The sequence below is a fragment of the Eurypyga helias genome, unplaced genomic scaffold (assembly GCF_000690775.1).
Source record: "Eurypyga helias isolate BGI_N326 unplaced genomic scaffold, ASM69077v1 scaffold2257, whole genome shotgun sequence".
Taxonomy (NCBI): domain Eukaryota; kingdom Metazoa; phylum Chordata; class Aves; order Eurypygiformes; family Eurypygidae; genus Eurypyga; species Eurypyga helias.
In genome coordinates, this window is record NW_010259659.1 from 940 (window position 1) to 28,748 (window position 27,809).

A 27,809-nucleotide genomic window follows, 5' to 3' on the forward strand; every position below is an offset into this window, starting at 1 on the left:
TGATGCTGCAGTTAAAAACAAATTGCAAGTTACTCTGGATCCCCTTCTAGCTGCCAGGATCAGGGAGACCCAAATGTGCGTTTTTTATCCTACTAATTAAGACTGTATTGGGTAGGAAACACTAGACACTACAGTTTCCCTGGGTAGTAAATACTAGCCACTCCTGTTCTTCTCCTGAACAGTATGTTTATAATTTAAGCAGAAATTTGTCTGTCTTTGGGCAGTGCTGCTGGGGATGCAGCCTCCTCAGCAGGCAGCCTGTCTTCCAGAAATCTGAGTCTCCCACGTGACATGTATATCTTTAAAAATAGGCAAAGTAAAGAGGTCCCACAGCCCACACTCCTCACAGGCTACATTTCCCACATTCCTAGGGTCATAGAATGGTCGTCTTATATTTCACAGAATCACGGAATGGTTTGGGTTGGAAGAGACCTTAAAGACCATCCAGTTCCAACCCCCCTGCCATGGGCAGGGACACCTTCCACTAGACCAGGTTGCTCAAAGCCTCATCCAGCCTGGCCTTGAACACTTCCAGGGATGGGGCATCCACAGCTTCTCTGGGCAACCTGTTCCAGTGCCTCACCACCCTCTCCGTGAACAATTTTTTCTTGATATCCAATCTAAATCTGCCCATTTTCAATTAAGACCCACTCCCCATTGTTCTGTCACTACAGACCATTGTAAAAAGTTTCCCCCAGCTTAGTTGTAGGCAACCCGTTAATAAAGCTATTTCTCCCTGTCATATCAGTGTTCCTTTTGTGTTACCATCCTGCTTGTAATATGTCAGCCCTTAGGGTGAGTTGTTGTGCTTGCATGCTCAAAGATGTATGCATAGATTTGTTACTAGATGACAGTAGTATGTGCCCAAAAGCGTACACTTTAAAACTTTACTCATGTCTGTTTCTTTATTAGCTTTCTAAAAATCTTAGTACTTTCTTGCTTTACACTGGTAATTTTGGGATTTCACTTGCTTTCTGATTGTGGTGAAGATTCTGGAACTTTTGACTGTAGATCAATTTGGTTTTTAATTTTCATGTTTTAGTTACATTGGTAGACACGCAGGTCACTGGTTTATTTTTCCTAGCAGTCTGCTAATCCAGTTTGCTGATCGGAAACACTCAGTGAGAAGTGATTCTGAGCTTCAGTTTAAGAAAGTCTTTATATGTTTATTTTAGATGTATAGTTGATATATGTGTACTGTTTTGTGATTATAGAAATTATGTATCAACCAGAGGGTGGTGAGGCACTGGAACAGGTTGCCCAGAGAAGCTGTGGATACCCCATCCCTGGAAGTGTTCAAGGCCAGTCTGAATGAGGCTTTGAGCAACCTGGTCTAGTGGAAGGTGTCCCTGCCCATGGCAGGGGGGTTGGAACTAGATGATCTCTAAGGTCCCTTCCAACCCAAACCCTTCTGTGATTCTGTGAAATATAATAAGACCTAACATAGTGAATTTAGTGAGAGGAGACTTTCACCGTTGTTTGGTGGCTGCTACGTGGAAAGTCACTGACTTGACGATTACTTCCTAATTTGCTCAAACATTTTTATGCATGCTGAAGCATAAGAATTCTTTATACTTGCTGTTTCTGTGTGGTAAGCAGAAATGTTATTTGCAGAATGTGTTGTTGCAAAATTAGAGGAATTAGCACAGTATGGAATTTTTACACAGGTCTAGTAAAAGAGAGTGTAGTTATAATATGATTTCTAATATAACTTTGGAAAGATAACGTTTCCTACTGTTTAAAATTAAACCACATTTTCTTTATTTTTAAAATTTGTATGTTTTACTAAAAGGAACCATATACTCAGTCTTCCTTTAATTTAAAGTTCCAGTTTTAGCTTTATCAGCATACCTTCTGTTGGGAAGAAAACTGTTACTGTTTAGAAGATTCTTGCAAATAAAGGGAACCAATTACGTAAATAAACCAGTAACACTTTCTGTAAAAAATAGTGTTAAATATATGGAAAGTGCCAGATGACTATGAAAACCCCCTATGTTTCTGTCTAACAGTGTTTAGCATTTTACAGAATTGTTTTTTGTAATTATTAAGATTGCAACCTTAATTTGGTTAGTAAATAATGAGAGTTACATAATGTTTCCATTTTACATTTCTTACTTTTACTTTCCTTATTCTTTGTTTTGTAGCAGAGTACCAACATAGATGTAGTTCGTTTTCCATGTGTGGTTTACATAAATGAAGTCCGTGTCATTCCCCCCGGAGTGAGAGCTCACACAAGTTTGCCTGACAATAGGGCTTATGGGTAAGTGAAAGATACTCAGTGTCTGATTCAGGAACACCTTCCTGTTGTTTGTTATTGAACTTGTATATCTCAATAGAACCTTCTGTATAAAAAGGTAAAATGCATTTATGTGTCTGCTGAACTTGTAATTATTTTGGGGAATTATTTAAAGAGTATAATTTAAAGGGTTTTTTTCCTTGTTAGTCCTACTCTGAGAAGGAGCTCGATGGATTTAATTTTACTTTTGTTCTGTTTCCAGAGAGACATCCCCACATACATTTCAACTGGACTTGTTTTTCAACAATGTCAGCAAGCCAAGTGCCCCTGTTTTTGACAGGCTGGGGAGGTAAGTACTTTCAAGATTAGCGCGTGACTTCATTATCTGCCTTTTCTTCTTGATAATTCTGTAGTGCAGAAAATGCACAGTGGAAAATATTTATCTCCCACGATTTTTATGTGTGGTCTGGTTTTTGCTAGTTTATGTTCTTGCCCTTTTCCTCCAATCTGTGTGGGAGGACAGAGCTTCATGCCTTAAATAAGAAAAGATTGTGTTACTTGTAAACTTACAGAGGCCCTATGTATCAGTGAAAACTGTTTTGTAGGTATAAGTGATTTTGCACTCTTGTTTTTAAAAGCACATATTTATTCAGTGTTTTATTATTGGCTCATCTGCTTAGTACTGCTGTGGTTTATTTCTGTAAACATGCTCCATGCTAATGGAAAAGTAACTTTGTACATTTTATTTAACAGCCTTGAATACGATGAAAACACTTCGATTATTTTCAGACCCAATGCAAAGGTAATGCAATGTAATTTAAACCTCCTCTTCTATATGTCTGCCATTCAGGTATAAATATGGTGGCGTAGGGTTTGTTAGCACTGTGTAAAGCATGTGTTGTTTAAGAGCTTGTTCTAAAACCTGCCTGGAGTTCAGATGCTCATTAGAGTCTGCAGCTATAATGGCGTGAGTTGTAGAAGTTTTGATTGCTTCACAATTCCTGTGGAGACTATCGACAGAACGATCTGCTACTTCAGAGAGAAGTTGTATCAGAACACTATGGCTGCAGGCTGTAGCTAAGCACATCATTTTGAGTTCTGTTTGGGTTTATTTCATTCAGATCAGTGTTTATGTGACCCACAGTAATATTTTTTTCGTGAATGGTCTGTAGAAGTGAAATAAAATAACTTTAGTTGTCTTGTGCTGGGTTTAAGTGCTTTTTCTTTTTAAAACAACCCAACAGGTCAACACGGATGGATTGGTTCTAAGAGGGTGGTACAACTGTCTGACTTTGGCAATATATGGCTCAGTTGACAGGGTAATAAGTCATGAGAGAGAGTCACCTCCGCCACCCCCACCTCCGCCACCACCTCCCCAGCAACAGCCTGGTTTGAAAAGAAACCTGAAACATGGTAAGCCTTGTGAGAAGATAGAGGTTTATTTGTAAAAAATCAACATTACAATATCCCATCTGAAAAATACCCAATTCTTTCTCATTTTGATTTCAGTGCCTTTATTTTCCTAGCTTTTTGTCTTTGTCCTTCAGGTTTGTATTTTCTGTTTATATTTATATTGAATGATTTTAAGTAGATTCTTGCCTAGTTAGTGCTTAAATTTTGAGAGTGGGTTACTTGATCTGTTGCTAATTACTTAGGATGGTCAAAATGGAATTTAATTTGTGTGAAGTCATTGAATTTTAGATGATTGAAATCTCAAAAAAGAAGTGATTAGAATACTATTAACTTGGATATTACTGGTAGAGTATTGCTGTGTTAGAGCCGAAAATGGCAGTTATCCACCTTAATTTTTAACCCAGTATTCTATTATAAACGTCTCAATAGTGTTAATAAGCTTGCTTATCGATGTAGTTCTTGTTTACAAGTGACTTCAGAAGACTGCCTCACATACTGCAGATACAGAATACAGGTTAAATAACAGCGAGGAAATGAAGGTGTTCCCTAGTCAAAGGTAGCGCTGAAAAACTGAAATTTCATGTTTCTATTCCTATGATTCCATTAAATGCAAGTTTTTATTTTCACAATAAATGTAGCTGATGGAGAGAAAGAAGACCAGTTCAATGGCAGCCCTCCAAGACCACAACCTAGAGGACCAAGGACACCTCCAGGCCCTCCTCCTCCTGATGATGATGAGGATGAACCTATGCCAGTGTCAGGTAGAATGAGAACAGACTCTGTTTTATCTGATGCACAACACTGCTTAGTGGAGGCAAAATTCTGGTTTCCTGCACTGTGTGAAGTTTCCTGGCTGCTGTTACTCTTGCTGGACAGATTCAGTTTTAGGAAAGGGATTTGAAAGATAATCTGTTGGCTCTGGTAAATTGTATCAATTTGAAAGTTAGTTGATTTGAGAATGTCAGCTATTGACCAATACACTGCTTGAACATGCTGTTCGTATTTTACATACATGTCCTGTTGATTCTGGTATTCATTGTCCTTCTGCATCCCTCTGCAGCATCTGCTGAGTTCTCTGGTCTCCATATGGGTTAAAAGTGCCAAGAACTCTTTACACTTTATAGTCTTACTGAACTAAGTGATTGTTGCTTGTGTTCAGGCAAATCATCTGAAGATTTTAAGATGCTTACTTTGTATCTCCACTACGTGTAATGGAAGATTCTAGAGCATATACTGCCATAAAAGACAGCAAAACTGCCATGAAAGGCAATTAAAAATGTTTCTATAAATACATTAGCAACAAGAGAAGGTCTAAGGAGAATCTCCATCCTTTATTGAATGTGGGGGGAAAACAGTGACCAAGAATGAGGAAAAAGCTGAGGTACTTAATGCCGCCTGTGCCTCAGTCTTTAACAGCAAGGCAGTTGTTCTCTGGGTACCCAGCCCCCTGACCTGAAAAACAGGGATGGGGAGCAGAATGAAGCCCTCACAGTCCCAGAGGACCATTTAGGCACACACATACCTATGGGCCTGGATGGGATCCACGCAAGGGTACTAAGGGAGCTGGCAGAAGTGCTCACCAACCTGCTTCCCATCATCTGTCAGCAGTCCTGGCTAACCGGGAAGGTCCCAGTTGACTGGAGGTTAGCAAATGTGATGCCCATCTATGAGAAGGGCTGCAAGGAGGATTTGGAAACTATGGGACTGTCAATCTGACCTCGGTGCCCGGGAAGGTTGTGGAGTAGATCATCCTGGGTACCATCATGCAGCACATACAGGACAACCAGGAGATCAGGCCCAGTCAGCCTGGGTTTATGAACGGCAGGTCCTGCCTGACAGACCTGATCTTCTGTGACAAGGTGACCTGCTTAGTGGATGATGGAAAGGCTGTGGATGTTCTCTGTCTAGACTTTAGTAAAGCCTTTCACATCGTTTCGCACAACATTCTCCCAGAGAAACTGGCTGCTCATGGCTTGGAAGGATGTACTCTTTACTGGGTAAAAAACAGGCTGGATGGCCACCCCAAAGGGTTGTGGTGAATGGAGTTAAATCAGTTGGCGGCTGGTCGCAGGGGGTGTTCCTCAGGGCTCATACTGGGGCCAGTTCTCTTTAACAACTTTATTAATGATCCGGACAAGGGGATCAAGGGCACCCTCAGTAAATTTGCAGATGACACCAGGCTGGGGGGGAGTGCTGATCTGCCTGAGGGCAGGAAGGTTCTTCAGAGGGACCTGGACAGGCTGGATCAATGGGCTGAAGTCAACAGTATGAGGTTCAACAAGGCCAATTGCTGGGTCCTGCACTTGGGTCACAACAACCCCATGTAATGCTTGGGGAGGAGTGGGGAAAGGACTTGGGGAGGAGTGGCTGGAAAGCTGCCTGTCAGGAAAGGACCTGGGGGGGTTTGTTGACAGCAGCTGAATACGAGCCAGCAGTGTGCCCAGGTGGCCAAGAAGGCCAGTGGCATCGTGTTCTGCATTAGGAACAGTGTGGCCAGCAGGATCAGGGAAGAGGTTGTCCCCCTGTACTGGGCACTGGTGAGGCCGCACCTCGAATCCTGTGTTCAGTGTTGGGCCCCTCACTGCAAGAAAGACATTGAGGGGCTGGAGCGTGTCCAGAGAAGGGAATGGAGCTGGAGAAGGGTCTGGAGCACAAGTGCTGTGAGGAGCAGCTGAGGGAGCTGGGGGTGTTCAGCCTGGAGAAGAGGAGGCTGAAGGGACACCTTATCGCTCTCTACAACTACCTGAAGGAGGTTGTAGTGAGGTAGGTGTGAGTGTCTTCTCCCGAGAAAGAAGCAATAGGACAAGAGGAAATGGCCTCAGGTTCTGACAGGGAAGATTCAGATTGGGTATTAAGAAAAGTTTCTTCACGGAAAGTGTTGTCAGGCATTGGAAGGGGCTGCCCAGGGAAGTGGCTGAGTCACCACCCCTGGAGGGATTTAAGAGATGTGTAGATGTGATGCTTAGGGACATGGTTTAGTGGTGGACTTGGCAGTGCTGGGTTAACGGTTGGACTCGATGATCTTAAAGGTCTTTTCCAATCTAAACAATTCTATGATTTTATGTTACTGAAGATTGAATGTAAGAGTAGTACTCTTATTTCTTAAACTTTGTATGTATTTTTAGTGGTTGGGGAAAAAGCAGATGACGTGGACCATAGGGAGGATTACTTTGAGCCCATTTCTCCTGATCGAACATCCATTCATCAAGAAAGCCAGTATTCTGATGATGGAGAAGTTGAGGAAGATCAGCCAGAAGAAGGAGATGATGACGATGATGTGGATGTTGAGGAGGAGGAGGATGACGATGATGATGACGACGATGATGATGATGGGCATACAGTAGAGAGTATTGCTGATGAAGAAGAGGAAGAGGAGGAAGATGATGAAGATGAAGAAGAAGGTGAAGAGGAGGAAGAAGGTGAAGGTAAGTGAAGTTGTAAAAATTAAGGAAAAAATCAGGTTTATGAAATTTTGATGGAAATACCATTGTGATGACTAGGTGTGAAGAGAACTGGATCTTTTTGCCTTGATCATTGTACTATTGCCTGCCTTATTTATGGTTATGGTATCTCTTGGGAACAGTATTTTGCTGTGGAATGTTTTTTCCTTAATAGTAAGTCTTCCTGTTACTCTTGATAAATAGAGGAAAATAGACACAGCTTTTAGAGGTGGGAATGTACATTCGGTCTTGTTATCTGTTTTGTTTAAAAATGTAGGGAAGTGGTGAAAGAAATGATTTCTTAATTAAAAGTTCCTGTCCATACCTGTGCAAAATTTCAGGCTAGAAGTTTTACGATAGGTGCAGTCACAGGAAGAAAATTGGCTAATATTCTTGTGTACCTTAGTGTTGTGGTTTAACTCTGGCCAGTAAAATACCACGAAGCCGCTCTTACGCCTCCCCCTTGCCCTTCTTCAAGCAGAGGGGGAGAATCGGAGGAAAAAGACAAGGAAGCTCGTAAAATTGAGAGAAGAACTATTTACTAATTGAATATAAACAGTATATATACACATAAATGAATATATATAAATACTACTAACAATAAGTAATTAAAATCATAGAAAATAAAACATACGATACAATTGCTCATCACCTGCTGACTGATGCCCAGGTCACGAGTAGTGAGTCTCAGAGCCAGAGAGCCGCAGCCCCAGAGCCAATGCAGCAGAGTCCGAGTGAACCCTGTCAGCAACAGCATGGCTGGGAAAACTAACAAATCCACCAACTCACTCCTGAACAAGCCAGCACGAGAGTTAGTAGAGCAGGTAACAAGGGAGTTGAGGAGTTAACAGAGGGGTTAGCAAAGGAGTGAAAAGAGTGTAGAGAGAGTAATGGCCCCCGAGCCCACTCCCTGCTTAATTACTGAGCACAACATCCTATGTAATTAAATACTCCTTTCGTCAGTTTGGGTCAGCTGTCTGAACTGGGTGTCCCCCCACACTGCTTGTAGCTAGAGAACTGGGAATGCAGCTGCAGTATCAGATGCTGAGAAGACCTTGAATTTGGTGCAAGCACTCCCCAGCATCAGCTGAAAAGACACCTTATCAATACTTTTCTCAGGGTAAATCCAGGAACACAGCTTCATACCAGCCACTGTAAAGAAAATTAACTCTTTCTGACTAAAATCAGCACAAAACTTTTTGCTTTGTACATTCCTTTAAATGTCCTCATTATTACATTAAAAAAAACCTGTCAGCTGGGACTTTCACCTGTATCTGGAGAGAGCAAGCTTTCTGTATGCCACTGTATTGTTCTCTAACCAGTAATATTTCTATTAAATATATTCTTTCTTTTTGATTTTGAGCAGTTTCTCTGCACTTATGAACTGGTGTAATCATGATTAATTTTATTTCATAAATGAATCATTTCAGGAGATGATGGATATGAGCAGATTTCCAGTGATGAAGATGGAATTGCTGATCTGGAACGTGAAACATTTAAGTATCCAAGCTTTGACATTGAATATACTCCTGAGGACCTGGCGTCTGTGCCTCCTGTGACATATGAACCTTTCGAAAGGGAGCTCGGACCTCTTTTATACTTCAGCTGCCCTTACAAGACTGTATTTGAAAATGAAGCTGGTAAAATAAAGGACCAAGACCCAGAAAAAGAGAATTCAGGGGCAGTGGAAGCCTCAGTTAAATTAACCGAACTGTTGGAATTGTATCAAGAGGAAAGGGGTGCCAAGTGGGTCACTGCATTAGAAGAAGTCCCGAGTTTAATAGTGAAAGGATTGAGCTACCTGCAGGTGAAGGACACAAAGCAAGACCATATTACCCAGCTGGTAGACTGGACCCTGCAGGCTTTAAACCTTCAGGTGGCTCTCAAACAGCCCATTGCTTTGAATGTCCGACAGCTCAAAGCTGGGACAAAATTGGTCTCGTCGTTAGGAGAATGTGGGACTCAAGGAATAACGGCACTCTTGCAGGCAGGAGTTATTAATGTGCTGTTTGACCTGTTGTTTGCAGATCATGTATCATCCTCCCTTAAACTTAATGCTTTTAAAGCTTTGGATAGTGTCATTAGTATGACTGAGGGAATGGAAATGTTTCTGAGAGGTGGCGGAGATGTACATGAGAAAAGTGGTTACCAGAAGCTCCTGGAACTCATACTGTTAGATCAGACTGTGAGAGTAGTTACTGCTGGCTCTGCAATTCTCCAGAAATGTCACTTCTATGAGATTCTGTCAGATATTAAAAAGGTGGTTGATCAGTTAGCCGAGAACACTCCTCCTCTGCCTAATCACACGGAGCAAGAACAGGACCAGGACATGGCAGGACTTGAACGACCCAACCAAGAATATGAGAATGATGTGGAGGCTCCTATGGACATGGATCATCTTTTGGAATCTTCTAATATAAGCGAAGGAGAGATGGAAAAGCTTGTTAGTCTTCTTGAAGAAATCTTTCATTTGATGGAAACTGCTCCTCATACAATGATTCAGCCACCTGTGAAGTCTTTCCCAACCATGGCACGCATTACAGGCCCTCCAGAAAGGGATGATCCTTACCCTGTCCTCTTTAGGTATGGCAATTGCAAGTTCACTTGCTAGAGCCTGTTTCCTCCAGTTCGATACAGATGGTTTTTTAGGTGTGACCTTGGTGACTAACACTTTTCTAGATGTTTCACTTTGTATTTATTGGAGGATTCTATATTGTGCTTATGAAGTCTGGGAGAGTTCGATAGTTAATGTACCTGTTATTTGGTTGGTTTCCAACCAACCCAGCATGCATAAACCAAGAAGTTAACCTCTTGTTATTACTGGTACCGTGCTAGCACTTGAGTCTCATTCACCGATCCTGACCAGTTGTGCTAGGTGCTATACAAGCGCATATTTGAAAATTGTTACGGATCTAGAGTGTTTTCCCTTTGCCATCTTGGAACATGTCTGTATGTATGGAGAGAAAAGTCTGGAATACCTCTGTATGCCGAGGTGGCAAGATGTAAGCCAGCTCTGGTTAGAAGTCGTGCGATTGTGTCAGGGTAGCTCACTGTTTCCACAGCACAGGCGGAGGAGGTGAGGCCTGCTTCCCTTCCCCCCCTGAAAGAATCCCATGGCTTATTTCTCTGTTAGCAGGTTTCTGCCTAGAAAGGATTTCTCTAGATGCTAACGGGTTTCTTTGATAGTGGTGTAGGTCATGGCTGAATATAAGTATCTACATGCAAAGGGTCTTCAGACCACCTCTTACGCATGCTGTGATTGACTTCTTAGCACGTTTAGAACATGTAATGCAGCACTGATGATGATTCAGATACAGAAAACTTAAAGTGTTATTTTGTTTGTAGATAAGGTGAGGTTGGTGGTTTTGTTTGGTTTGGATTTTTTTTTTTTTGAGCTCAAATTTTTTATTTAGGGATTTATTTCCTGCAAATATTACAGCAATTATGTTTTGTGAGATTAAACTTTTGTACTACTTCAGAACTAGTTGTTATTTCTCATAGTCCATGGAGCAATAGGTACTGAAGCTAGGAGGCGTGCGATTTTATGTAATGTTACTATGCAGTGTTGGCAGATGATTGTAATATCACTGATTATTTTCCTGTTTTTTTTTTTTTTCAGATACCTTCATAGTCACCATTTCTTGGAATGCATTACTTTGCTGCTGTCTATTCCAGTGACAGGCGCACACCCAGGTGTGCTTCAAGCTATACGAGATATATTGCGTTTCCTGGCACAGTCCCAGAAGGGTCTTCTTTTCTTTATTTCCGAGTACGAAGCAACAAACTTGTTGATTAGAGCACTTTGTCAGTTTTCTGATCCGGATCAAGAGGAAGGTCTCCAATCGGATGGTGCCAATGAGGATACTTTTGCCCTGTGGCTTCTGCATTCAACACAGACCTTACAGTGCATCTCAGAATTGTTCTGCCACTTTCAGCGGTGCATGGCCACTGAGGAGACCGACCATTCAGACCTGCTGGGAACGCTTCACAACCTTTACCTGATTACCTTCAACCCTGTGGGAAGATCTGCTGTGGCTCACGTCTTCAGTCTGGAGAAAAACCTCCAAAGTCTTATTACTTTAATGGAGTACTATTCCAAAGAAGCTTTGGGGTAATTTATGCTTTTATTTATATCCCTTAGAGTTTTATATTTTTCAAATATCTGTCTTTTATGTATAGTTCATTAAATCTAAAATGCTTTTTTTCTTTTAGATCATGATGTATTTATTTAAAACCAAAACAACTTTTAAGCAGAAGAACGTAATAGAAAATCAGGTCTGTCAGTTGAAATCAAATACTTCAGACCCAGAATCTGCGTAGGTTGTCCACAGAGGTGTTGCAGTGTAGGTCAGGCTTTTGGCTCTGTGAAAAATTAGTAAGCAGGCAGTTTTTGTTCAAGCATAAAATTTGACTGTGAATCAAGCAAAAGATTTGGCCAGGCAAACTGGACACTGCACACTTCTCTGGGGTGGGAACCCCTCAGTTCTTTACGTTTATCTGTTAAAAAGTCATTATTTTCTCTGGACAGGCAGTTTTACCACTTTGGGTAGCAGTGGTTTTAAAACAGGGTTTGTAAACCAGACAAAGTTAGGGAAAAAGATTTGCGTGCTCTTTGACTTGCTGTCATCTTTTGTGGGTGCTGAAATAGGTATGAAGTCAGTGCAAAAGAAAGCTTTCACTTTTCAAACGCCATCGGAGAAGATTGTTTGGGTTAATTGGTTGATAATTATATGGGGCAACCCTTGGTAAAGATAAAGTTCTGTAGGTAGATTTTTAGTGGTCAAAGAGTGGAAATCTAATGGATACCCTGTTGTATTAGCTGAAATCTAAAGGAAATCCTTCTCCTTGTTTCAGAGACTCAAAGTCTAAGAAGTCAGTAGCTTATAATTACGCCTGCATCCTTGTTTTGCTGGTGGTTCAGTCTTCCAGTGATGTCCAAATGCTGGAACAGCATTCGGCACCTTTGCTGAAGCTTTGTAAAGCGGACGAAAATAACACCAAATTGCAAGGTACAGCCTGTGTCACTATCAACGGAATTGTCGGAATGTGTAGAAGAAACGTTTGGTATGTGGGTAATTGGTGCTTCCTGATCAGCTGGTTTGGATAATGTGTGTAGTGAAACTGTTTTCCAGCTGCATCTGCTTAGTTGAGTCACTGGGATAATGTGTGAGTGGTTTTTTCTGTTCATGAGAGTTAAATAGGAAATTCTTTATAGTTAAATAATTTTCCAAGTAATACTAACTACCATGAATTTTGGATAATCATAGGAAGTTTGACATTATTTCTGTGTTCAAAACTGGAGAGCAAATTTTAGTAAAAATGGCCTGACTAGTCAGTGAGCTGACTCTTATTTTTGTTCTCCTCTTTAGTGATGTAGCCATGTAGGGTCTTTATACACTACAAGATAATCCTGGGACCGTTTTCTGGCTCCTAGTTCCAGCTGGCATGGAATAGTCCATGTTACCCTGTTAATAACACTTTTGACCTCCCAGCAGTGTCTTGGTGTGTTCCCTGGCTTGTGCTGACTCACAGATCAGGTCCGAGAAGGAAAAGCCTTCTGGGGACTCCTCTGACACCTGAACGTTGACACTCGGACGTCCGGAGTTGCGCTCTGCGCTGCTTAACTGACTCATAGAGACAGACCAATAATTTCTTCCAAAGCTTAAGTGGGCTGAAAGAAATCAGAATTCTTCAAATTTTTAGTGTAATTCGCTCCTCTGCCATGCTTTTATTTATTTACTCCTCGCCTGATGGTCAGACGGTTTCATGAGGAGCGGGGCTGGTTTATGAAACGGAATCGTGACATCAGTCTGAGACTAATTGTCAGTTCATATCCAGTCGATCTCTGAAACTTCACATTCTTTTCAGTATTTTCAGGGACAGTGGGATTTAAAACTTTAAACCCCTTTTCCCCCCAGACCGGGACTTTTATGTTATTCTGGACTAAGAGAGGGACACACTTCATCTGTAAGGGCTTGTGGAGTGAGTGCGTGTTGCTGGTGCAGAGGTTGGCTCCATTTGGGCATTTGACAGGCGTTCTGTATTCAGTTGGTAGTCACCTGCTGTGCACACCAAGGGGAACGTGCTTTGTTCCCTGCTCTTGATGACTTCTTCTGTAGCTGACAGCGGGACCCTTAGTGTATTTTATAAAATACATTTCATTATAAATAATACAGATGATAAGCTGAAAGTTATTTGAGCGTTCAGGTTAACTTGAGCTAAATTTTGTCTGTGTACGTGAGGTGTATTGCTTGTCCTGAAGTCTTGTTTTTGTTGATGCTTTTCAGCAGGCTACAGCTGCCACGTATGCCTCACAGATTTCACACTTGGCCTTGGTGCCCGTTGTGTAAATGAAGTACATCTTTATTGAAAAAAAGTTTTTTGTTCATAAATGCACCGACAAGTTACTTGATTAAGTCTTTTTCTTTTTTCCTCCAGAGCTCAGCAAGTGGCTTGAACCTTTGAAAAATCTTAGATTTGAAATAAACTGCATTCCAAATCTCATTGAATATATCAAACAGGTTAGTGAAATACAGGTAGAAGTTATCTTTTGGTTGTGCTCTCTAAGCTTAGACCTTTTGTAGTTTGGTATTTTATCTTAGGTATGTACTAATATATGGTATTTAAAAATATATACTGTTATCCAGAATAGATGTTGTTAGTAAAGCTTATAATCTAGGCCAGTTCTTGCGCTCAGTTATGTTTATTGAGGCAAAATGGAAGGTAAATACGTGGTGCAAAGATCCAACTGTTTAAATCTTTTAGCTTCCCATAAAAACACAACGCAGACGTTGACCCTCCTTTCTTTGCTTCTGCCATGTTTGTGACTGCTTTCTGAAAGGTGGAATAATTGCACTTAAACTTATTTTAAATACTTACAGTAACTAAATAATTTGAATACTAAGCTAGTGATACACGTGTAACTTCCTTCCTTGTAATACAGATCTTTGTTTTGTTTCTTCTCCTCCCCTAAAAGAATATTGACAGTCTGATGACCCCAGATGGAGTTGGTCTTCCTACGGCACTTCGCGTGCTTTGTCACATTGCATGCCCGCCGCCTCTGGTAGAAGGTATGCTCGCTTGATGTGTACTGCTTAAGACAGAAAGCTTAGTTTTCTGAGTCTTCTCCTTAAACGTGGCTGAAGTGCAGGTGTGATAGCCCACAAGAAATTAGAGCGGAATGTTTTCTTTTCCGTACAGGTCAACAGAAGGACCTTAAATGGAATCTTGCAGTTATTCAGCTCTTCTCTTCTGAGGGGATGGACACCTTCATCCGGGTGCTGCAGAAGCTGAACAGCATACTTATTCAGCCTTGGCGGCTCCACGTCAACATGGGCACCACGCTTCACAGAGTCACTACGATTTCTATGGCCCGCTGTACTCTCACCCTCCTTAAAACAATGCTGATGGAGCTCCTGAGGGGTGGATCTTTCGAGTTCAAAGACATGCGTGTTCCGTCAGCGCTCGTCTCTTTACACATGCTCCTGTGTTCTATTCCTCTCTCCGGCCGCTTAGATAGCGATGAACAAAAAATTCAGAATGACATTGTGGATATCTTACTGGCTTTTACGCAAGGTGTTAATGAAAAACTTACCATTTCTGAAGAAACTCTGGCAAACAATACTTGGTCTTTAATGCTGAAGGAAGTTCTCTCTTCAATTTTGAGAATTCCCGAAGGCTTTTTCTCTGGGCTTATACTGCTTTCGGAATTGTTGCCTCTTCCACTCCCCATGCAGACGACTCAGGTATAATTTAGATTTATTTAGTTTTTAAAGAATTTTAATTATGTGTAACTGTTAGACCATTTTTGTTGTTGTGAAAGGGTGGATTAAACTTTTTGTAAAGCATTTGTGTTCATGTAGATGCTTTGAAGATACATCTTTTTCAGCAGAAGCAAAACTGTTACTATTTGGAGCATCTTTTAAAATTAGCAGTCATATGGTGTTCTTTGTGCCTTGTGAAATTATCTGGACTCCCATTCTGTTACTTAAATGATTGGCTGTGGAGCCTTTGAATTTAACCCTGAATGCCAAACTCTTGCTATATTAAGTCTCTCCCTTTTTTTGGTTTGGATCTTGAATTTGTGATCTTTAATAAGTAAGCATAAAAGGTGTGTGACTGCCCATGCTCCTGAAGGAATACCTAGTTTGCTGGAATCGTAACCTGACATTCAGTGACAATAATGAAAATGGCATTCTGTGTCTTTGATGAGGACAGTCTTTGTTTATACCTCGTGATAGAATTCTGGTTTTATGTTGAGAGGAAAAACCTCCTGTCCTGTTCCTCCAGGTAATCGAACCACATGATATTTCAGTGGCACTCAACACCAGGAAGCTGTGGAGTATGCATCTTCATGTTCAGGCCAAACTGATACAGGAGATAGTGCGATCCTTCTCCGGTTCCTCTTGCCAGCCTATTCAGCATATGTTGAGACGTATCTGTGTTCAGTTGTGTGACTTGGCTTCACCTACGGCCCTTCTTATCATGAGGACTGTGTTGGATTTGATTGTAGAAGACCTACAAAGGTATCCTTGTTCTCTGCTGCAAAGATTGCTTAATGAAACTGTTAAATTCACCTTGGATCTGCGCAGTAGATTTAGCAGGAGGAAAATACTTCCAGAAATATTACTTATGCATTATGAACTGAATGAATTCTCAGTCTGGTGCTATAAACAGTGTCCTGATAATGCTTAACGTTGCCAAGGAACTCTCTCGTACTCTTAAGTTTTGATGTAGACAGTTCCATATTGTATGTTTATGGTAAGTATTTTAGGAAGATTTTATGTGGGCTGTCCCTACAAAGCCTTCTCTCATCTGTGGATTGCTTCTGAAGGGCCTGTCTGATATAAATAAGAAAAGTAGGCCAGTAAAGTTTGCTGTACTGGGATTTGCATACTAACAGGAAAATGTGTAGATTCTTCTACACTGGAGGAACTTGAATACTACAAATTCAGAGGGTTTTGAAACAAGGAGTAGTGTTTGTTTAGAAGCATAATCACCCACATAGAATTAGATACCGCTTGTATCAAAGCATATTTATCTGTATACAGATAGATGCCCTATATTATGTTAAATGCATGGTAGATTAGTTAATTTATGATGCAACCAGAAGTCATTCAGTGGAAGTTGAGCGGTTTTCAAAAAGTAAGTGAAACTGTAAGTTGAAGTATGTAGACGAGGTGGGTTTTTATTGTGAACTGCAGAATTATATGACTTCTGTCATGGTTGGTTTTTATAGTGTTTTTGTTAGATCACTTTAAAACAGCTTTTTCAAAGTGCACTGATATCCTTTCAGCAACACAGAAGATAAAGAGAAACAGTACACTGGGCAGACCACGCGGTTGCTTGCCTTATTGGATGCCCTGGCTTCGCATAAAGCTTGTAAAGTGGCCATGTTGCATCTCATCAATGGAACTACTAAAGGTGATGAAAAGTACGGGGAGATCTTCCAGGAGCTCTTGGCTTTGATGCGATCGGCCGGGGACAATGTCAGTCATCAGCAGTGCGCTGAATGTGTGACTTCCCTCTTGCAGTCCCTCTGTGATCAGGTATTTTCTATATTTAATGTGTAGTGTGTGTTGCTGATTGTAGGAGACAAATTAAATGAGCTTATTTCTTCAGTGCCTGCTATTTTGCCAAAAGGAAAAAATCTATCAACACTGTTGAAACAAAAAGAAAAAATGTGTCTGGTTGGCTGCTTGGGCAGACATGCTGTCTTGGTGCTCTTGAGTGTAAATATTTTCATTTTCTGATACCTCTTTCACATTATGTGAGCTTTTCGGTAGCTCATTAGAGACCGAATACTGAATGGCACAGAGACTGATGTCCCCTCAGCTGAGGGGGATGGCATTTCTCCCTGTGGGCCACTGGCAGCGCTTGAGTTGGCACTATTCACCTCTTACCTAGTTGAATAAATATGCCTGTCTTAGTTGTGAAACCTCTTAAAAATGTATGCCAAATTTAAAGATAGGTGTGATATATATATCTGAGCAACCTGGTCTAGTGGAAGGTGTCCCTGCCCATGGCAGGGGGGTTGGAACTAGATGGTCCTTAAGGTCCCTTCCAACCCAAACCATTCTATGATTCTGTGATATGCTGCTACTGTAAAACTCCACCATTAAAAAAAACCCAAAAACTAGAGCAAGGTAAGGAATGTTACCTGAAAACTGATTCGTAGCCTAGCCCCAGTAGTTTCTCATCAGTTGCATACATAGATTTGCATGTCGTTAGATTTGCCTTACTAGTTGCATTTGTTTATCTGCTTTAGTGCTTACCCACTTCTGGGGAAGACGTGGGGATTGTTGGTCAGTAGAGATAATCAGCCATTTGCATATAAACGAGAGCCCTTTGCCCATGTGAATTCGCTGTGAAAGTCGATCTGGTTTTATTCTGTGTAAGATGGGGGGGGAGGGGGGCGGGGCATTTACGCCTTCCAGGCGGTGTCTGCAGCCTTGTAACTTTCACAGAACCACGGAATCGTGGAATAATCTCAAGCTGGAAGGGACCCATAAGGGTCATTGAGTCCGAGTCCCTGCTCCGCGCAGGACTACTTAACACTCCATATGACTGAGTGTTGTCCAGGCGCTCCCTGATCTCTGACAGGCTGGATGCTGTGACCACTTCTCTGGGAACCCTGTTGCAGTGACCACCTGCCCTCTCAGGGAAGAACCTTTTCCTAATGCCTGGTCTGAGCTTCCCCTGGGGCAGCTGCATTCCATTTCTGTGTCCTGTCGCTGGAGAGGAGAGATCAGCACCTCCCTCTCCACTGCCCCCCTGAGGAGGTTGTAGACTGCCATGAGGTCACCCCTCAGCCTTCATGGGACTGAACGAGAGAGAGTAAGAGAGGGAGAGTAATGGCTCCCGGACCCCTCCTCGCCTCTGCCCCCAGCATGACGTACTATGGGATGAAATACTCCCTTGGGCAGTTTGGGTCAGGTGCCTGAACTGTGTGTCCCAGCACTGCCTGTAGCCAGACAGCGAGAGCTGGGAACGCAGCTGCAGTGTCAGAAGGGGAGAAAGACCTTGAATTCAGTGCAGGCATTGCCCAGCGCCAGCTGAGAACTTATCAGTGCTGCTCTCTGCATCCAGGAACAGCTTCCTAGCAGCCACGGTACAGAGAGTTAACTCCTGGCTGAACCCAGCACAAACGCCTAACAGAACCAAATTAAAAAGTATGCTGGGGATTAGTGTTTTACCGTTCAGTAATAACTGAAATACTGGACTAAGATGATAACGGGGTAGTGGAAGAACCTGCTTCTGACTTAATGGATGGTTAATACTTATTGCTGCTGTACAGGATGTTTTTTTACTATGTGTTTTATAACCATGTTTTATAGGATATTGCGCTCATTTTACCAAGTTCATCAGAAGGCTCTGTGTCCGAATCAGAGCAGCTTTCCAACTCCTTACCAAGCAAAGAGCTGATGCCTTTAATTTGTGACTGTCTGATGGAAACATTAAGTAACTCGGAGAGCAGTTACAGCTGTCTGCTGACGTGTATCCGAACAATGATGTTCCTTACAGAGCATGACTACGGCTTCTATCACTTGAAGAGGTATGGTGTTCTGAGATACCGCTGACAACTTAAAATGACTTAAAAACTTCTGCAATGTGGAATAATTTCCTACTCGTGTAGTAGGAAATGTCGAGGATAAGGCACCTGCACTTTTATTTCTCTTGGGGTTTCGGTGTTTCTCTCTGTAAAGCCCTGCCTTCACTTGAGCTTTTACCTCTGAATCGTTTCTGCAGTGTGCACACAGGAGCACTTCCTTTTGAGAAACAAAGCACTGAAAACAGGGTTGTATACCCCATTTCCCTGCTCCAAGGCTGGAGATGAGGAGAAGATGCAGTGCTCTTGTCCCTCCCTCTGGAGTCCCTCAGTATTTGGAGCTCTCATCTGGGACACTGGAGAGCTGTATGCCATTCCCTCTATTTTGAGGGGATTCGGTTTGCATTTCCCCAGTGTTCTGACCTCCGGGCTATCGAAAGGAGGGTTTTTTTAATTTAAACTACTTTTGTTGACTCTGCTCCCTTCTGAACAGAATATACACATGCATTGGATAGTGTTGTGCTGCTCTGACACTTAATTCCTTGTCCTGTACTGGGACCTGTTTCTCTTCACTGAGGGTGAGGTGCAGAGAGGCCAAGGAAGTTGTGAAATTCCCAGGGAGGAAAAAACAGTACCTGGAGCCTTGTCAATAAAAGGTTGTTCAAAATACTCTTCAAAGCAGAACTACAGACCTGTGCTGCTCAGGCTGCAAAAAGCTCTACAACCTGAAAGTTCAAAATGAGCAGGTTGAAGGTGCTGTTGTTTCGGTGATCCTGTATTGTCTAGCTGTCAGCTTCAGTGCAGGGCCTACAAGGAAGCTGGGAGGGGGCTTTTTGCAAGGGCCTGTAGTGACAGGACAAGGGGTAACGGGTTTAAATTGAAAGTGGGGAGGTTGAGATTAGATATCAGGAAGAAGTTCTTCCCGGAGAGGGTGGGGAGGCAGTGGAACAGGTTGCCGAGAGAAGCTGTGGATGCCTCATCCCTGGAAGTGTTCAAGGCCAGGCTGGATGAGGCTTTGAGCAACCTGGTCTAGTGGAAGGTGTCCCTGCCCATGGCAGGGGGGTTGGAACTAGATGGTCTTTAAGGTCCCTTCCAACCCAAACCATTCTATGATTCTATGTTCCTGTGCTGGTGATGGCCTTTCTGGTTTGTTTCTGCGGTTCGGCATCATGGGGTGCAGTGAAATTGTAACAGCAAGCATGATCCTGCTTTATACATGAGGCCCTTGTGCAAGAAAGTATTTCTGTGCTCCTAGGAAATGGTCCTGCCAGAGCTGGAAATGTCATTCCATACTGGTTTTAAGGGTATTGCTGTAGTACGTAGAGCTGTGCATGTGCAGACCAAACATTGTCAGGCAGCACTGCTGAGAGTGACAGTCTGCGACGGAGAAAATAGTGATGTGCCAGCTTCGTAGTCAAAACTCTACTTGATAATTATAAAATTTACCAAAATTTATTTTGCGTGTATGTTGTTTTCTCACAGCAAGTTACAGCGGGGAATGGTCAGAGTGTATGCACTAATGAAGGGTTTTTCTCTTTCCACTGTGAAAACAGCTCTCTAAGAAAACACAGCACTGCTCTCTACACTGTATTAAAGCGAGTAATAACCAGTTTTAGCAAAGACACGGGTGAACTGGCTTCTTCTTTTTTGGATTTCACGCGGCAGATCCTGAACACAGATACGCTGGTAAGTGAGCGTATTGAACGCTTGGACGAACTCGGCTGCGTTGCTCCCACATCTGCAGTGAGAGGGACGTTGGGGAACGATGAGAAAGCAGTTGGCTCTGCAGATTGCTGTGTAAGGCTTTTCCATCAGTGGTGTTAGTGCCATCTTTAGTTTTTAATGGAATCTGTGAAAGCTGAGCAGAACATATGTTTAGTAAATAAGAGGGTTTTTCAGGCATAGTGATCGGTGCCGATTTCCTAAGTGACTAGCACGCCAGGTTTTAGATTCATGGCATCCTCTTAGAAAGTTGCTCTGTTGACAGGTAGTATAGAAAGGAATCTGAAATACTCGTTAGTTCTGTGATGTAAACTTCAGCTTATACAGGAGAGGATTGCATTCACCTTGATGCAGCATCTAAACTTGCCCATTGACGTGTACTTTATTAAAAGGTTTTCGATAATACCTTTTTAAATCAAGAGATTACTCTTGTTTTGCAAGATTTGCTCTAAAGTATGCTGGAATTCCAAGGGGTTTGCAGTCCAGAAGTATAGTGAATATTTATGTGTGCTGATTTCCCGCTTGTCAAATATTTCAGGGATGCTGTGGGGATGATGGAAACCTTATGGAAACAGATGGATCTCATCCAGGCAGAACGCTGGGTCTAACTACTGCGGAGTTAAAACATCTACTGCAGAACAAAGAAGAAACCCCAGAAAACCTGCTGCTTGATCTGGAGAAACATGTTATGGTAAAAGAATTTAAATTATCAACTTGATGTTGCAGTCTCGTGTTTGAAAATGTTTTTAAAACAACACAGACTGTTCCTCCTTGATGAGAAGGGTGTGCCAATTCCGTGGCATTCCATGTGGAATCAGCAATGGCTGTTGCCCTTGTTTTAACGCTGATGTCCAAGATCTCCTGTTTTCTGCAGGATGGATTCTGACGTTATTGTCTGTAGTAGGGTGAGGATCCCTGTGTACTGAGAATATTTGCACACCATGAGAGTGTAGGCAGTTAACTGTGTGATGACGGGCAGCGAATGCAACAGCAGAGAGCGCTGGATGGCGCTGAAGCCGACTGTTAATGTGATAAGCAGCAGGAAACCCTGCGTAGCAGTGGCTTGATGTTACTGGTGACCAGTAACGAGTGGAATACCCAGGAGTCAATACTGGCACTGATACCGTTGGCTGTTTTCAACAGAGACCTGAACGATGGATACGTCTTCAGTGAATTCAGGGGTTACAGGATGTGGGGGGGAGTAACTAATGTGAGAAACAACACCACAGTCTTGATCCAGAGGACCTAAATAACTTTTTAGGTTTGATTTAGCAGAAAGCTTTTGTGGTTTGTTAGGAAAAATGCCAGGTGCTGCAGTGAGAGCAGGATAATGCCATGCCTTGGTGCGGGCCGGGCTGAAGAGGGCTGGTGGGTGTCAGGCTGAACGCGGGCCGACAGCACGTGGTCACTGCAGAGCATGTTCTGAGCTATCGTGGAAGGAGCAGGGTCAGCACATGAGGGACCTTACTGTCTCCCTCCACGGGATGCTGGTGGGCTCTTACGTGGAGCACTGCGTTCACCTTTGGCCAGTTCTAGAAAGATTTGGGGAGACTAAAGAGGGTTCTGCCCTATCAGTCAGGGACCTGGAGGCACACATGCGGTAGGGAGAGGAGGAGGAAGCGGGGCTTGCTTAGCTTGATGAGGAGGGCTAAGGAGCTATCTCAGAGCTATTTCCAGCTGTTTGGGGGATAGTAACAAAGATCACGGAATCAAACCCCTTTTGGTAACTCCAGGTGATAAAACAAAGGCCCCAGATTGTGGCTTCAGAGGTTCAGGTTGAGGTTAGGGAAAATCACTGCGAGAGGTGCCGCAGCGAACAGGTTGCCCAGAGTGGCTGTGGGCTGTCCCTGGAGCTTTTTTAGATGCGGCTGGATAAAGTTGTGGCTGACCTGATCTGGCTTTGATGATAGCCCAGCTTCAAGCAGGGGGAGGTTGGACTAGAGGACGTGCAGGATTCAGTGCATCCAACATTTCTGTGATTATAATCACCGCCTTCACTGGTGTTCACATCTAACCCTGCGTAAGGGATGGCAGCCGTGCAGTAGATGGCTAATTCACCCTCAACATCAGAAGGGTATTGACCAGTTGGAGAGAGTCCAGAGGAGGGCACGAAGATGCTCAGAGGGCTGGAGCACCTCTGCTCTGGGGACAGGCTGAGAGAGTTGGGCTTGTTCAGCCTGGAGAAGAGAAGGCTCCGGGGAGACCTTATAGCACCTTCCAGTACCTGAAGGGGCTACAAGGAAGCTGCGGGGGACTTTTTACAAGGGCCTGTAGTGACAGGACAAGGGGTAATGGGTTTAAATTGAAAGTGGGGAGGTTTAGATTGGATGTCAGGAAGAAGTTCTTCACGGACAGGGTGGTGAAGACACAGGTTGGCACTGGCACAGGTTGCCCAGAGAAGCTGTGGATGCCCCATCCCTGGAAGTGTTCAAGGCCAGGCTGGATGAGGCTTTGAGCAACCTGGTCTAGTGGAAGGTGTCCCTGCCCATGGCAGGGGGGTTGGAACTAGATGGTCTTTAAGGTCCCTTCCAACCCAAACCATTCTGTGATTCTAATTTGAGAGTCCGTAGAACAGCTGGTCCACAGCCTGTTGGTCACAAATGCCTTGCCAGTGCCATACTCCCTCTTGCCTCTTCCCTGGCTGCCTGCGTGTGGGTAAAAGATAAAAGCCACAGCTGTGCTGAAGGAGAAATTGCAGACACTTTGGATGCTGGAAATGCTGTAGCAGGGAGCTTGTGAACTAAAAACCTGGAGTGACGACATCTTTGGGACTATGCTATGGAGGTTATTGCGTCCACTGCAGTTTGGTCTTGGGGCTTTCTTAACTTAACAAAAGCATATTTCCTTCTTTGGGGAGGGGAAAAAAATTCTGACTTGCGCTGTGTTCACTTAGGATCGTTCCAAGGAAGATGATGGCCTTGAATCCTTACTGGACAACATTGTTGGAGTGAGGCAGATGTTGGAATCGGCGGGTGATTCTTGTCCGCTCAGTGACCAGGATGTAGAGCCTATTCTTTCTGCACCAGACTCTCTTCAGAACTTGTTTAACAACAGGTAAAGTGTTTAAGTGTGTGAGCACACAACCTGTGATTTACTTAAGGAAACGTAATAACTTACGAGTGAGGATGAACAGGATATAAACAGCACTGTTGTCACCACTCCATACCAGTCGCAGTGTATTTAATTTCATGCAGGCAGCAAGGGTAAGGCAGCAACGTTCACCCCAGGTTGTGTGATGCTGCCTGCCTTTGCAGCTGGTTGTAGTTCATAACCAAACAGGCCTTGGGCGTTGTTTCGTTGCAGGACTACTTACGTGTTGGCAGACGTGATGGATGACCAGCTGAAGTCCATGTGGTTCTCACCCTTTCAAGCTGAGGAAATAGACACCGATCTGGATATGGTAAAATGCTTCAGTAACATAACTGAAGTGGATTTAAAAATGAGGGTTAACCTGAGGTAGCAGCATCAGAAATTCATGTGGCCAAAGGGTTTGTTTTCCTGAGCTCACCCCTGTCAGTTGACCCAGATGTAGGGGTTGGCGTCTCTTAAGGGTCGTTACCAAATGTCTCCGGGCTCGCTCGGAAGCAACCACAAAACTGGCACCTTCTGCAGCGCTGTAACTCAGAAGCCCACCCCAGCCCTTAGAGGAACAGTTGCTGTGTCAGTCCTGACCTGCTTTTGCGTTGCTGCTGGGGCTTTTCAGCAGTTTATGTTAAATGTATACAAAGAATGTGATGTATTTTCTTTTCCTTGCTCGTCTTCAGTCATTGCACTCAAAGAGCCTGACAGCTCTACTTTAAAAAAAAATAATCCTTGCTCTGATGTGACAAAAGTGGAAAAAATGGCAGTAGTAAATGAAACTACTCACACAAAAACTTCTCACAATATTTGAAGCTTTATAATCTAAACTTGAAATGCTATTTTGAAAAATACACTTTTTTTAAACCAAGCAATTGGCAGCATCTTCTTATGTGAGAAACAGTCTGTTGACTTCATTGCCTTCATTATTTTTTAGTTTTACTCCTTTCTTTTAAATTTACATGCAAAGATACGTGTGTATTAATTTCTTAAGCCAACCCCAAACTGTTGATTCTTGTACCAAAGCAGCATTAATAAATGCAAGGACTGCAGCTTAGGCAGAGGAGTGGCTCACTGTACGTCGTTTAGCGACAAGACACGTGTTCGTGCTTGAAAGCCCAGTCAGTCAAGCCAAGCCCTTGACTTGGCTGAGATTCAGAACAATCCTGACAAATTTGCTGCAGCTCTGCTGCTTTCTTTTGTTTTGAGCCACACTACAGCATTAAAAGGTAGAGGACGGAGCTTTTCTGTTCTAGTAGAAGGACAAAGGGTAACGGGTTTAAAATGAAAGTGGGAGATTTAGATTGGATATCAGGAAGAAGTTCTTCCCGGAGAGGGTGGTGAGGCACTGGAACAGGTTGCCCAGAGAAGTTGTGGATGCCCCATCCCTGGAAGTGTTCAAGGCCAGGCTGGATGAGGCTTTGAGCAACCTGGTCTAGTGGAAGGTGTCCCTGCCCATGGCAGGGGGGTTGGAACTAGATGGTCTTTAAGGTCCCTTCCAGCCCAAACCGTTCTGTGATTCTAAGGACCCTAGCTGAGTCTCATCCATCCTGGTGCAGCATGTTTTCTTCTTCAGAGGTGCTAGTAGTGATTGTGTGATAAAACTACACTCTGTCACTGCAGGTAAAAGTTGACTTAATTGAACTGTCAGAGAAGGGCTGCAGTGACTTTGACTTGCAAGCTGAATTGGAGAGGTCATTTTTGTCAGAACCATCATCTCCTGGCCGCACAAAAACCACAAAAGGGTTCAAACTTGGAAAGCACAAGCACGAGACCTTCATAACTTCAAGGTAAGATGCGTTTAATGAGTTGAGTGCGTTCAGCACTGAGCTATATCTTCTCAGAATGCCACCTTTCAGATGGCATCTCCTGTATGGAAAGTGCCTGACTGTCAGTAGGAGCACTTGCCACGTTAACCAAGGAAATCATGGTTTGTCTTGACAGTGGAAAGTCTGAGTACATAGAGCCTGCAAAGAGAGCTCATGTTGTGCCACCACCAAGAGGAAGAGGCCGGGGAGGATTTGGACAAGGAATTCGACCGCACGATATCTTCCGTCAGAGGAAACAGAACACGAGCAGGCCACCCTCCATGCACGTGGACGATTTTGTTGCTGCAGAGAGCAAAGAAGTGGTTCCTCCAGATGGGATACCACCAGCCAAAAGGCCACCAAAAGTGTCACAGAAGATTTCATCGCGTGGTGGGTTCTCAGGGAATCGTGGAGGACGAGGAGCTTTTCACAGTCAGAACAGGTTCTTTACGCCACCTGCTTCAAAAGGTGAGTTTCTTGTGTTAGAATTGGAGTCAGTGAATGCTAAAGATGCTCAGAGGGCTGGAGCACCTCTGCTACGGGGACAGGCTGAGGGAGTTGGGCTTGTTCAGCCTGGAGAAGAGAAGGCTCCGGGGAGACCTTACAGCACCTTCCAGTACCTGAAGGGGCTACAAGGGAGCTGGGGGGGACTTTTTACAAGGGCCTGTAGTGACAGGACAAGGGGTAATGGGTTTAAGCTGAAAAAGGGTAGATTTAGATTAGATATCAGGAAGAAGTTCTTTGATCCTGACAAGAATCAGATGCCATTTCCAGTGAATATGGAGTTTTTAGCTACTGAGTGTAAAGTTTCTTTCGTACGTGGACAAGGTTGCATTCCTGTCCCTGCTGTCCCGTAATTAGGGCAAGTCCTTGCACAGTAGAAACAGGAAATACTTCTCTTTAGTGAAGTTTTAAATACGAGGATTTACTTTACCACAAAACCTTATCCAGTGTAGTAAGAGTCTGTGATGTGAATTCTTTTAAACTTGAGTTCACGTCTGAAAAATAGATAATTTCTCCCCGGTTCTATGTGTAATAGAGTAACTTGGAGTCGGCATACTGAGGGCGTGTGGATGCTGTCGTGGTTTAACTCCAGCTAGCAAAATACCACGGAGCCGCTCTCACAAGCAGAGTAGCTTTACCTCCTGGGATCATGTAAATACTGTGTCTTGTGATGATTGCAATGGAAGAAAAACCCCCAGTTTGCTCAACAGTGCGTGGGTTTTTTCTCTCCCTGTAGGAAATTACAGCCGTCGTGAAGGCGCTCGAGGCTCAAGTTGGAGTGCACAGAGCACACCCAGGGGAACCTACAATGACAGTAGAGGTGGCCAAAGCAATTTTAACAGGGGTCCCCTGCCACCACTGAGACCATTGAGTTCTGCAGGTACATGGTATTCGTATGGGCATCGAACTATAGAAAATTCCTTGAATTTCATTTTTGCTTTACAAATGAAACCGTGCAAGGATGCTGCAGACACCTTGAAATTCGGCAAATGTTTTAAGCATATCTGAACGGTTGGCACTGAGACTGTGTCAGATAAGAGGCTTTCGTACGAACCGCCCTCTAACCCGTAGAACTTGCTGAGGTGAACGCTTGATCGCTGAACCTTTAATCTTGCATTCAGATTTTTGGGTTTTTTTGTGGTGTTTTTTTTTTTTTTTGCAATTCAGTTGTCTTCGTACCTACAGGGTAATTATAGAGCCAGCCAAAGCAGAAATGCTTGCCTAAACGAAAAGTGACAATTAAAAGGAGAAACCAGACCCCGTTTGTGTCTCACCTTGGTTCTGTTTCTCGTGCTTTTCAGCAGCTGCTACGCCTAGGGCTTCTTTTTTTTTTTTTCCCCCTTTTTTTTTCCAACTGAGTATACTTTTCTTTGCTTTAAGGCTACCGACCGAGTCCTCGCGATCGTGCTTCCAGAGGCCGGGGAGGAATTGGACCATCTTGGACAAGTGCTAATAGTAGTAGCAGTGGTGGCTCGAGAGGGAAGTTTGTTAGTGGAGGCAGTGGAAGAGGCCGCCATGTACGTTCCTTCACACGATAGAGTGAGACGTAGTGGGACAGCCCAGCCGTGTGGACTTCTGGGAAGATGGCAAAGGAAGCAGCGGCACTAAAGGACCAATTCAGAGTTACTGGGATCTGGAGGACACCAAGAGAATATTTTTGTCTGAAGAAGAGTTTTTGTTTGATACAAGACTGGAAATTTCAATAAAATTCAAGACTTTTTGTGTACAATTGTAAATTTTTTTTTTTTGTTCCTTTTTTGAAAGAATGTTTGAACTTTTTTTTTGTGGACTTCGGCAGACAGTACTCGGTAAAGAACGTCTTTAAGACTTGAAGGACTTCTAAAATACTCATTGTGCCAAAAGCAAGGTACAGGTGTGTGGTGTGTTACTTATAACTGCCAGAAAATTAAAAATATATATATATATGTTGGGCAATTTTAGTTTTTTCTCTCAGGTTTAGAGCCATTCACCCTGTTTTTTTAGCCAGTCCAAGTTAGTGCGGAATGAGGGCCATCTGACAGCAGCTGAAGTAGCAGGTGGTGACTGAAATGAACTCCTGT

General features: G+C 43.2%; 1 protein-coding gene across 1 annotated transcript; it reads left to right on the forward strand.

Annotated features, from left to right (window-relative positions):
* Nucleotides 1-2,144: 2,144 nt before the first annotated feature.
* On the forward strand, nucleotides 2,145-27,475 carry KIAA1429 (KIAA1429 ortholog; the record flags this gene model as incomplete). Its single annotated transcript, XM_010154711.1, has 23 exons — nucleotides 2,145-2,260; nucleotides 2,499-2,585; nucleotides 2,990-3,038; nucleotides 3,481-3,649; nucleotides 4,288-4,410; nucleotides 6,775-7,074; nucleotides 8,520-9,672; nucleotides 10,709-11,200; nucleotides 11,944-12,098; nucleotides 13,528-13,610; nucleotides 14,066-14,159; nucleotides 14,290-14,834; nucleotides 15,379-15,614; nucleotides 16,385-16,637; nucleotides 18,426-18,643; nucleotides 20,191-20,323; nucleotides 20,898-21,050; nucleotides 23,253-23,413; nucleotides 23,663-23,759; nucleotides 25,061-25,227; nucleotides 25,382-25,713; nucleotides 26,486-26,629; nucleotides 27,130-27,475. Coding segments are annotated over 23 exons (5,418 nt in total), but the record flags the coding sequence as incomplete, so codon positions are not given.
* Between the last annotated feature and the right edge of the window lie 334 nt (nucleotides 27,476-27,809).